This window comes from Strix aluco, chromosome 3 (assembly GCF_031877795.1).
Source record: "Strix aluco isolate bStrAlu1 chromosome 3, bStrAlu1.hap1, whole genome shotgun sequence".
Taxonomy (NCBI): Eukaryota; Metazoa; Chordata; class Aves; order Strigiformes; family Strigidae; genus Strix; species Strix aluco.
This window is the reverse complement of record NC_133933.1, coordinates 80,663,543-80,675,673: the sequence shown is the minus strand read 5'-3', so window position 1 is coordinate 80,675,673 and position 12,131 is coordinate 80,663,543. Positions and strand designations below refer to the sequence as shown.

Sequence of the window (12,131 nt, the reverse complement as noted above, 5' to 3'; positions counted from 1 at the left end):
GCTGATCCTAGGTGCTTATTGACCTAAAATTTAATTTGGTGATGTTTCTTCTGACATCTGTTCCTTGCGAAGGATAACTGTCCTCATCCCCCCTGAGAACAGCAGGAGTTGGCAGCCATGTTTGAATGTGGCCTTTCATGACCCTGTCAGGCCATCCTAAATGAAAGAAACCCCCTTGTTTATGAAAGGAAACAATACAGAAGTGATCTTTGCTCCATTATTAGAACTTTATTTATCAGTTCATTTTAATAATGTGAATTCTTGAAGGATTTTGATTTGTTTTGTAGCTGTAAGGACAAAAAAAAACTAGACAAAAGTGGATGCTAATGCTCTTGAATGAGCCATTTAAGATCAATGAGTGGTTTAATCACTGTCAGACCTGTACTTTGATGGTAAGCTCCAGTTTTGGGGAGTGACTATCTTCAGCCATGTGAAAGGGCTTGAATTGCCCAACTCGGCCTCTGCCATGGAGTGAGGGTCTGGGCTCTAGTGGCTCAGCTTCCTTATGGCAGAGCTCACTCATGTTCAGTTACAGACAAATTTGTCTTTAGAGTGTTTATCTAGTCTTAAATGGCTCTTCTCTCTTTTATGAAACTGAAGCTGGTGTTAAGATCCTTGTTGGTTTGTCACCGATTTATTCATATCAGCTGTTGCAAGGAAAGCAGCCAGTGCTGATGCAAAGTAGAAAAGAGATGCTCTCCCAAACCCACCCTGAAAAATTCTTTTCTGTAGAACATGGGCCATGTCAATGCTGCTGTTGGGGGGAAGAATCATCTGTGTCTGAGAGCAAAATCTAAGGGGCTTGGAGAAAAAAAGAGATTTGCCAACAAGTGTCAGAAAAAATGCACAAAACTGTAGCTCATATGGGCCAACTTCCTCTCGCAGAAACTGAGTTAAGTTCTCTAAGGTGTAATATGAGCAAATGCAGTGATCAGTGTCACAGACCTGTTCTTAAAATCACACTTGCCTGGTGACTGTGCATGACAGTGACCTAACATTGCTTTCTGTAAGAGCTGACCTGGAGCACTCTAATGCAGCACTGCATGGGGTTTTCTTTTCCTTGTAAGTCCTATGAAAAATGGTGAAGTTTGTTAGCAAGATGGCAGGACCAAGGGCAATACTAGATTAAATTTGGTACAAGAGGAGAGAACTAGTTTTTATTGAATCTGAACCTAGTGCATCCAATACCCTTTAGATGCAGATGAAAAAATGCTAAATTGATATTTATATTATACTGCAGCAATCTGATCCCTGTTCTGTGAAGAATATTTACATATATTGCCTTCTCCTTAACATGAGGCTAGGAGAAATGCCCAGGGCAGAAACAATGACAGATGGAGGAGAAGGACAGCTGAACTAATACTTGGATCAACCCATCATACCTTTCCAAGGTGGCAGCTGGAAGCCAGGCGAGATACCATCAAAGCATCTGTAATGGCACAAGCTATTGTCTTAGGTTCCTTCTATCTGATAGTGGAATAAATGTCCAAAGTTGCTACTAGGAGATGCAACGCTAGCCTGTTGTAAATGGAAAAGGAGCCTCTGGAGTTCAAAGCTTGGCCCTCGATGAGGCGCCTTGCAGGGCAGCAATGCACTCTCGCACCAGGCGAGCAGCCTCTTTGGCTGTGCCCCTGTGCACTGAAAAGCCACCTGCCCCGTGCCCATAGTTGTGGACCACCAGGAGCTTAACTCCTCCTTGGCTCAATACCTCTCTCTGCAGTCTCACACACTGTCTGGATGGCCTCAGGCCCACCTTCACCTTGATATCCTGAGCTCCCTGCAGTGAGGGCTCAAGGGAGCAGCATCTGTCAAAGATGTCTTTAGTAGTGCCAGGGTCAGGGGAGAGATTCCAGTTCTCCTTTTCCCTAGTTCCCCCTATGGTTATCCTGTGTATCCCTGGGTAGATGTAAGTTATGCCATCCCCATCCCGGATGAAGTTTTTTACCCAAGGAGCATGAACCTTGAGTACTTGTCCCCTGACAGGGAAGAGCTTCTTGTCCCCCACCAGTTGGTGGGCTCCAATGCCCGTGCAGTTGACGACGATGTTATATTCACTGTGCAGCTCCCACAAGTCTGCAACTTTTCTGGTGTACATCTGGACGCCAGTTGCTTTCAACCTGTACAAAGACTCCAGAAGTAAGGCAGAAAAGAAACCCCTAAACTCTCATGTAATTATTATGCACATTAAGTAAAGGGGATGGATTGACTTTAACATACCAATCAAAACCAAACAACAGATGGGACAAAAACCAAAGAAAATATCATGGGGTTTCTGTTTGTGATTTGTCTGATTTGATCTCATCAAAACTATTTTTTACCTTGTTTGGGCTAGAAAAGATACAGCAAGTTGATTAATATTAGAGAAGGGTCTGGCATAAGACCCTAGGCAGACAGTCAGGTCCTCATGGTCTCACTGATGCATTTCTATAACAGTACCAAGCTTTAACAGCTCAAGCAAGCTGAAAAACATCAGATTTATTCACCAGCTTACTTCTGCTAGTGACAGTGCTGCTGTACTACACCACTCCTTTTAATGTGCCTGTTACATGCTGTTGCATTCATTCCCAACTCACCTCCCTGACACCAGAAGACACTTAGCCATCTTCTGCCGTGTGCGAAGACCTGGGGTACCCAAGACGTCCCCACAGGCTGGGCAGATGTGGCATGGGACCTCCTGGAGACTCGTATCTTTCTAGAGCAGCAGCCAGGAGTCACCTGGGACAGCTCAGAGCACTATACATCCGCGTCTGCTCTTCAGCAAAATTCACCCTTTCTTGAGGTTCATCTTTGAGCTCAATTTCAAGCCAAATTCCACCCTGAACCTGCCTGAGGCTTGAAGCCCTTCCCCATGGAAAGACATTGGCGTGAGATGGAATCACTGCATGCTGTCAGCTAGATCCAGTTGCTGGGGATCTTTAGTGGGGCTTTTAGCATTAGCAAGTCAGGAGACAGGGCTGTGATGACCATGCACTAAGTGGGAAATCCTGTCCTTTGCAATATTCTGGCATCTGGCAAAGTGATCAACCCCACTATAAAGGCAGGGGTTTCCCACAGAGCAGTGAGTGAGCCAAGGATCCAGGGCTCAGCTGATGCTCCAGGGTTTGGTGCAGCAGGATGCTGGAGCTGGCTGGGAAGAACAGCAGCAGCTCTGCCTGGGCAACTTGCTGGGAGAGCTCATAAGTGTTTTAATTGGGACTCTGCCATCATGCTGTAAAATTATACCAATAAAAAACCTGCTGAAAACTCCTGAATTCAGGCAACCAAGCAGGAAAAAATTCCTGAAGTCCATTTTTGGACCAGCAGCGTGGGCACAAAAACAATTTTCCTTGTGGATTGCCAAGAGAACGGTCTATAAATACTGCTCAGGTCACTAGGGATTTGAGAATTAGTTACATGCTTAATACGCTCTTATTTCTCATCACCAGAGAGAAGAGAAAGAAAAGCAACTTGATTATCTTATTAGACTACATCCTCTGAGAAATAAGAAGGCTACAGCAGGAATAAGAAGAGAGCAGAAATCACGTGGCAGATACTAAATGGGTTGTACAACTTAGTTGTGCTTCAGCAGAAATTTCTGATTCGGTTAGGCAATGAAATGTAACAGAGCATGTGCACTGAGGAGACAGCATAGACCTCACGTGGCACTGGTGCCACTGGAATACTCCCAGCCTGGCTGGCTGCTAGAACAAGAAACGTTTTTTCACATTTTGCAGTGAGATGAAAGGCATCCAAGCAACCGGCTGAGCTGGCAATTTGTACCACAGTGTCGGTACACGTCTCTTTACTTAATCCCAAATCAGCTTGCTCTCAAGCAGAAACAGCTATTTGCTCACCTTAGGGGTACTTAAATGGATTAAATACACATCCCAGGTGTCAGAACCTTTTTAGATCTGCATCCTGACTCTCCTACAGTTCTCAAAATCCATGTATTTTGGGGAAACTTGGAAATTTGGAAATTGGCAAATTTTCTAACTTTCATGTCAATTCAGGCATGAACTGTGAAGCCACAACTGCTCAGAGTGCATCACCCATTTTACGCAGGCAAACATTTCCAAAAGGTTTGTTACAAGGTGATGCTATTTGACCTTTTTTCACCTGACTGGATTAAGAAATGATTGCAATAGTTGACCAAATTTGAGATTAATTGGTCCAGCTACTTCTGATGTGCAAAGTCTTCACAGATAAGATATCTTCCCTGACATGCCTATTCTCCCAGGGGTTGGATGTATCTTCAAGAACAGAGGGATATTATTCAGGAAGTTTGACAAATGAGGAGCACCTACTTGTTTTCTTAGGACACTGTTCCCGATGGGTGGGTTCCCGATGTACCTTCAAGGTCTGGCTGGCCAAGCACGGCCCCTGTGGCTATGTCAGTCCTATGCCCAGAGGCGCTCCTACTCTAAGCCCCACTGTACAGCCACAGTAGTAGGAAGTGGACATTCATAAATGGGGCCTTTCACATTTTGGAAAAATTGGATATTTATTTCTTGTGCTTGTCCCCAAGGAAGAGCTTGCTGCATTTTCCCCAGTGAGAAATGGCCCTTTTCCAGTTTTGTTCAAACCTAAGGCTCTCAAGGAGTCCCCAGTGTGCCCCCAGTCCCTCTGCCTGGGTTTCTCTCTCTGTACGCAGCCTGCAGCAAGACCAACCTTTTCTCCAGCCACAGCAGATAGGGTGGACAGTCACATTTCAGTGTCGTAAAGGCCTGACCAAATTGGTGCTGTGGAAACTTTTGGAGTTCTGCTTCGGACATTGGTCGAAATCCCAGGACAACATCTGACCAGAAGGGTAACTCTTCCTTGGGAGTGTTTTTAAAGACCTGCCACCTAAAAGGACACAGAGAAAAAGCTGCAAAGCTTGCCCACTATTGCTCTGCCATGTTATGTGTCATGGCAATCTTAGCACAAACCCAGGAACTCAGGAACCTGTTCCCACTTATCAGTGCAGCTCTGCAGGATTAAGAGCAGTGGGGAAACATTGCTGTGTCCTGCTGCAATAACCGCCTTGGCAAACAGGCAGAGGGCTGCCACAGCCGAGCTTGAGGGTGACACACCAGGATAAACAAACTGCAGAGAGATCTTCCAGCTATACTACTACTTCCAGCTGTAGAAGTACAAAGTCCCCTCACACAGTGTCCCCACCACAGCTGCAGCCACCCTGGCTGGACCTTCATGTAGGGCCACTTGCACACCTGGTCACATTTTTTCGTGTACCCATAAAGCTACAGAGTGCCCAGCCTCAACACTCCCAAGAGGTGAATTTCTCTGTACATAATAGGCAGCATAAAACACCCCCAACACTGCACACACACACACACACCTCCCCCCCCGCCAGTTGCATCCCTATACTGAGTTGCTGAAGCTGGAAGATCCTGCAGTCCCATCCCTCTGAAGACCACCCCTACTGCAAGCAACTGGTGGATGACAGTATGGAAAACATCAGTTATTAAAAGACATTTGGTGCTGGCCAGTCTTGAGTGGTTTCTATTTGCACGCCTATGCGTGGATTTTGCTTGAAAATACATCGTATCTGAGCAGCTGCAATGCAATTTCTTGGGAATATGGTCCTAAGAGCTACTCCACGAAGAGACTACGCCTGAACTCTAGCAAGGAAAACCTCTCTGCCTGCTCCAGCACACAGCACAAACGTACCAAAAGCTGCTCGGGGCAGGGGCTGTCCTTACCCAGAGACCAGGTGAATGCCAGCCTCTGATGCCTCGGCTGAATTGCTGATGGCAAAAAGGTAAGTGAAGGTCTCTTTGAACCACTGCTTCTGCACATGGATTGGTGTGCCTGCATGTAAACAAAACCAAACATGCATAGAAGAATAATGCAAAGACAAGTGTACAAGTCAGTGCCGAGGAGACAGGACAGACGGGGAACACAGGTCATGGCACTTTTCTTCCTGAACCTCTGTGCCTCGCTGCGCACCCAGGCACGCCGGTCCATGAGGTGCCCATGGGCAGCACCAGGCCGGGTTGCACGCACCTGGGTAGGTGTGAGGGATGAGCATCCCGGCTGCGACGTCGCTCGTTGTGTTGGGGCTGAACTGCTCTGAAAGGACCGTCACAGAGCAGCTGGGACAAGTCTCCACAATGCACAGTGCTGTGGACAGGCCAATGACTCCCGCGCCAACCACTGCAACCTTGGGTGCTGCCATCTCCAGGATGCAGAGCCAGAGCCTACCTGCATTTGGAAATAACATATCCCATGTCACCAATATCCCTGCTGGACACCCTTGTCAGGCTATCAAATACCCATGCAAAATGTAACATCACCCCCCTGGGGCAGCTAATTGAAGACTAACTGCTGTACACAACCAAGACTAAGGTGAAGATTTAGAAAATCATTAGCCTTCATTATGACGACAGATTTTTGAAAAGTATTTCAACAGCCACTACCCCATCATCAGCACAAGAGCAAAGGGCAAGAGAGCGATCTGTATGTACAGCGCTGGTGTTTGGGCTGTAGTAATCTGAGATAAGGTTTTTTCAATGAAACCTGAGGGAGTGAGGCAACCGTCTAGTTTTCCATCATGTCAGAGGCAAAAGTTGGAGTTTTGGGGAAACTGGCTTTTAGGTACCACGACCAAAAGGGTTGTTTGAACATCAGGATCTCCAGCAATGAGGTCTGTCACTGCCTGGGCAGCGGAAGCAAATCGCACGGGAAGCAAACTTGTTATGCAGAGCAAAAGGTCCAGCACATTGTGGAAGATGTTTTTCTTAACAAGCATCTTAGTTCCCCTGCTGTGCAGGGCTCCCCCTCTGACCCTGAAGGCTGGGTTACCTGCTTAGCTCTGTCCTAGAAAATGGGCATTTTAGATATTGAACACAATGCATAGTTTCACAGGGTACAGCCTGGCTGTTTACACTCTCACATCCAAAAATTGTTTGGGTCACGATGCTTTGGCAGGAAAAGTGTGGGAAGAGAAGCTAGCTGTACCCTGGGAGATTTTGTGTCCCTAGTGACCTGAAGTCTCCAACCCATCCTTGGCCCCTGTACCTGCCAGCATGACCCACTGCCCCGGACAGATTCGTAGGCATCCGAGGTTGCCATGCTTTCCCGACAGCACACGGTGGCCCCCAGGAGCCAGTCAGCCTCGCTGCCCCAGGAGCCTCTATATCTGCCTCTCTCTGCCTTGCTTTATAACCTGCTTTATGTGTCCTGGAGCAGCTCCACTCCACTCCTCAACATCATCAACTGCTGATTGCTAATTGCTACTCCAGGAGGTGCAATGTCTCTATTTTTCCTTGTCCTGGCCAAGTTTCAGAGCTTGGGACCTGCCCTGGTGAGTGGTGCATGGCTCCTGGTTGATAATCCCCTGGCTGCCCGTCCCAGCGAGTTGCCTGGCTACGGCCAGATAACAGGTTTCACACCAGCGGAGCCATGAAGCACAACTGAACCATGCAACGCGTTGCACCCTGCAAACTCCCCAAAGTCAGGAAATAAATGGGCCCAAAAGAGACTGGGTAACCTCAAAGGTGATAAATCCTTCAGCAGCTTTGAAACAGGCGAGTTGGGGTGCACCTGCTGGCTCAGGCACTCCTTTGAGGGGTTACTGCCAAAGGCTGAGCAGGGATGCAGGGGGAGAATCTCCTTTGGAGATTTGGAGAAATCTCCTATGGCTTTTACATTTTCCTGGAGTATCTACCAATATTCGCTTTTGGAGAGGATGCTGAGTGATATGGACCTTTGGTCTTGCTCCCTTACGGTCTTGCTTTCTCCTGCAGGACTCACTCTTCCTTCATGGTAGAAATCCAGCCTCACTAATGTCGTTCCGAGAACCTTTTCTGGAAAGTAGTGCCTGCAGTTATAAGGACGGGCTGAGTTCCCATCTTACTGTGGCTTTTGGTATCTTTGATGTAAGTTTAGGCAAGACAGACTGTGTGGGATTATGATAGGTCAGGTTTATTTGTGAGATCATTGCTCATAACTCTTCACACAGCTTCTCACTTACCCCTGAGGTTTTACTACTTAAAATTTGATGGCCCTATTATGTAGGAAGGGAGAGAGGAGCAGGCACTGCTGCCCATCATTGCATTCCTTCTGTATTGCAGCCGAGGGTTGTTACAACTCCTCTTCTTCCTCTCAGGGAGATGCTTATGTTTCTTCCTGTTAATTATTACATCTTTCACAAGCTGACTATTAAACTGCCCACACAGCAGGGAAAGAGGACACAGTGCAGGGGTAAAGATGAACCCTGAACCAGAACTGCTGGCCTGCACTGCTGCCACCCACAGACCCAATCTGAAAAACATGTTGATTTGAATCGACCTGCACCCCCCAGCTCTACCATCACCTCCAGCTGCCTCAGACACCTGCACCGGGAATGCCTGCGGAGGGTCAGAGCATGGACACCGTATAGTTCCTTACCATAGTCTCCAGAATATTTTGTACTGGCAATTGTTATTAAAAAAAAAAACAACACAGAAAAGAAAAAAAAGAGTAACAAGAAATTAGGGGAGCTTTAATAATGTTGAAGTTACTTTTGTTAGGAAAATTCGTTCTGAGAAAGGTCTCTAAACACATTTTTATTAACAAACCTTCTCGCTCAGCACTGGCAGCTGCGGAGATCGCATGTGGCTGCCAGCACACTCAGTGAGCCTCCCAGCACGGTCCTGCTGGAACATATGTGCCGGGTACATTATGCATCTGCCAGCGATGTGCTCTCGGTTGCCCCTCACTGCTCTTGTTCGCTGAAGCCCTTGGACTCTGATGGAGATTGAATTTCCTGACTGACCTCCCCACTGCTGGGGAAGAAAGGGGAGCTGCTGCTCGGCAGAGGTTCAGGTTTCACAAGTCTTCCCAATTCAGATGGGATTTTCGCAGATGAGCCGGTTCGCTATCAACTGATCCCAATGTTGTAAAAGCCAGTGAGGGTGGGAAGGGGCTGCTGGCAGTGCTGGAGCCTGCAAGGAAGGGCTCAGGCAGCCATGATGGACACCCATCAAACACTGTTTTTCTAGCACTTACTGCTGCAGTCCAGGAGCACATCAAGCCTGAATGTGCTAATGCGCCAAAAATTAACCAGGTGCAAAGCAGAGGCTACACATGCTTGTATGAGCAAGCGCAGCTCGGACTTCACAGAGCCACTGACCCCGCTACAGCACAAGGCTCACCTGTGGCTCTGCCCTGGCAGCGCAGCCTGCTCCAGCGGGCAGCCCTGCACCTTGCTGGGAGGGCACACGAGGAGAAACTATTTTTAGCTGATGTGGCACGACAGCTTAATGCCAGCAAGGGTGACACTTCGCACCTCCTCAGACTGGCTTGTGCTGAGGGTTTTCCAAAAATCAGCATTTAAAAGGCAAATCAGTTGCAGCAGCTGTTGGGGGAGGGAGGGGAAGGGTGTCAGGTACCCTTTAGCTCTCTGTCCTTTCTCAGTGTCAGAAGAATGGGACAGAAGCCAGACAGAGCCACCTGGAGCTGTAATTCTCCAGCAAAGAGGACACTGGCTGCCTGATGTGGGCTTTGTGCCCCTGCCATCCTCCTGCTCCTCCCAGGCCAGAATAAATTATTTTTTAAAATATTGCAATGTGATGTGACTCAATCTTCCAACTCCCGCAGCTGAGGAGACAATGTCAGCCTCATGTAGTGCAAGGGGATCCTTATTCCTTCTTGCCTCACATAGCTGTGTTATTACCTCTGAGTGCCACTAACCTTCAGCCTTAACATCATTCTAGCAGTGGATAACATGACCAATATGGATAAATACACTGGTCCCCAGCACACACATGTGCACACACACACAGAGGAACATGCACACCCAGTGCCAGCTGCAGCCGTAGCTTCTTGGCCCATGGTCCCTCCAGGCTGCCCCTCAGTCTGCGATGGGCCCTGGGAAACCTGCATCCCTCAGCTGGAAGAGCTGCACGAACGAACACTATTGCTTTGGCACCTCTGCGTAACAGGCATGGCCCCTCGTCATACCCTCTTCCCCCCCTATGGCCCAACTCCATGGGCGTGCTTCCCCAGCAGATTGGCCACTCTTAGCTTGTGTTGCAACCCGGCTGACCTACCAAACCGAGCATATTTGCACACCCAAACAAACAGCTAAAGCCCAACTGAACGGTTGATCAGAAAATGGATCAACAGGAAGGAACTAAAGAAAACCAACACCTGGTACATTTGAAGTCCTGTGAGTTTTTTTTAAACTAACTCGCACCATACTAACTGCTGAAACATTGTTTTGGATTGCCTAAAGCCTGCAGTACGGGGGAGCAAAGGCTCCAGACTTTCCGAACTGCTGGAGGGGTTTCCTCATCCACTGGGGTGGCTGTGCCCACCATACCTGTCCATGCCTGACGTAGAGCACTTTCTCCTTTCCTTTTTTTTGCAGATCACTCTTGTTTATTCACTTCCCCAGTTTACAAGCACCCTCAGTGTTGCTTCCTTTCACCTGACCCCAGAGAGAGGTTTTGCCAGGCTCTTTGCTAAAGATAGTTACAGACACTCATGAAGCTCAATCCATTCCTGGGGGTTGGTTGATTTTGGCCTTTTGACTTTGGCCTGGTCCCTTTTATGTGATTTGGGCTGCTCTGTGAGATGGATGCTTGGGACCTGCCACAGGAGGAAGGTGAGAATGCTCTCTGCACTAAACAAAGGACTCTGGAGGCTCCTTGAGATCCCCTCAGCCTTTCTGCACATACAGCACCACTGCCAGAAAGCAAGTGTCTCTGAGCCACCCTCACAGGAGACCCCAAGGCTACCCGGGAGGCCTTAGCTCCTCTTTCAGGTAGCTGTTCACATATGCATGCACAGGAAATACCTCCTCAAGGATGGTTATACTCACCTTGTGAGCTACCAACAATAGTAACCTCCACCAGCAGCCCCTACATATCAAGCAATGCTCTCACTTTTCTCCAAAACCGGAGAGATCAGCGATCCTTGTTCCCCTCAGAGGGAGGTTTGTTGAGCCCATTGCCTCTCTGTGTGGGGAGAGGGGGGACACAGGAAGAACCTGAGCATTAGCTGGCCCTGTGGTCCCCCCCGGGCAGCAGGGATCTCACACCCCCCGCCAAACCCTGAAGCTCACACTGCTCACACCACAACCAGCTGTGACAGCCACCACACTTATACTACATGGCCGCCTCTACATGCGGCCTAAACCCCTCCCTGCCTGAGCTTAAGGACCAGTTTGTGCCCCATAGAAAGTCCCCGGGACAGTGCTAGGCCCCCACACAGCCCCCATGGGCGCCTTCCCCAGCCCTCGGCAGCAAAAAGGGCTCTGTCATCTCACATTTCCCTCTTTGACGGGAAGTACGGTCCAAAAAAAAAAAAAACAACAAGCAGGGAGAGAAGGCAATACCTGGTGAGGAGGAAGCCCCTGGTCCTTCCTGGAAGAGTTGCCGTCCCGGGAAGGGCGGGGAAGTGGAGTGGGAGAGGACAGGGCACGTTGGCGGGGAGCGGGGGGCGCAGGGGCTGCCGGCAGCTCCCCTTCCTCAAGGCAGCTTCCCGAGTGTCTGGCTCTGCGTCCCTCTGCTAATGAAGGAGCTGTTTGTGCCCGGGGAAAGTCCCCTGCCAGCGCTGGCACCTCTCCCAGGAGAGCCTAGCAGCCGCGCGTTGACGCTGCTGGAGCCATGCCCTTCGCCGCCTGACGGTAACTTTTTCCCTTGATGATTTCCCCAGTGCGCTCCAGAGGAGGCTCAAGAGACCCCGCTGTCCTGCACAGAATATATTGTCTTTTTTCCTCTCTTACAAGCAATTAATAATGTTCTGAATGTTTCTGAAGCTGCCTTAAGATTGCCACAGTGCTTGAGCAATCATGCTAGCAGTCAGGATGGCAGTAACACAGCATGTCCGTGGGCCTGGTCATTTCAGTCATCACAGGTCGATGAAGAACGAGTCCCTGCTAAACCACAAATGCCTCATGAACACAGTCAGGCAGGACTGTTTGGATTAACCTTCTTCAGCAGAAAAACACAAGCTTGTCAAAAACAAACTGTCTGCAGAATCACTAGGATGAAATTGTATACCAGGGCTTCTTGGCTCCAGGGCATTTGCCATTGGCAGGACATTTTGGCTAATATTTGACAGTCTGAGCATTTGTCCCTGAACAGGCTCAGCAGGACAATGTTTACAGATCATTCCCCTCCACCCCTGTCGAACAGCATTTGCCATGGATCTTCCAAGCAGGT

At 48.7% G+C, this 12,131-nt stretch overlaps 1 protein-coding gene across 3 annotated transcripts; it reads right to left on the bottom strand.

Annotated features, from left to right (window-relative positions):
* Window positions 1-208: 208 nt before the first annotated feature.
* On the bottom strand, window positions 209-11,680 carry DDO (D-aspartate oxidase). 3 transcript variants are annotated; one of them, XM_074819335.1, is made up of 5 exons: window positions 11,303-11,680; window positions 5,986-6,183; window positions 5,682-5,790; window positions 4,648-4,824; window positions 209-2,156 (listed from the first exon to the last, which is right to left on the bottom strand). In XM_074819335.1, exons 2-5 carry the CDS (start codon window positions 6,155-6,157, stop codon window positions 1,550-1,552), a joined length of 1,065 nt encoding a protein of 354 aa, XP_074675436.1. In that variant the 5' UTR covers window positions 6,158-6,183; window positions 11,303-11,680; the 3' UTR covers window positions 209-1,549. The 3 variants fall into 3 exon arrangements, with proteins under 3 accessions (XP_074675436.1, XP_074675437.1, XP_074675438.1); XM_074819336.1 differs by having other exon boundaries at window positions 209-2,117; XM_074819337.1 differs by lacking the exon at window positions 5,986-6,183 and having other exon boundaries at window positions 11,303-11,424.
* Window positions 11,681-12,131: the final 451 nt, after the last annotated feature.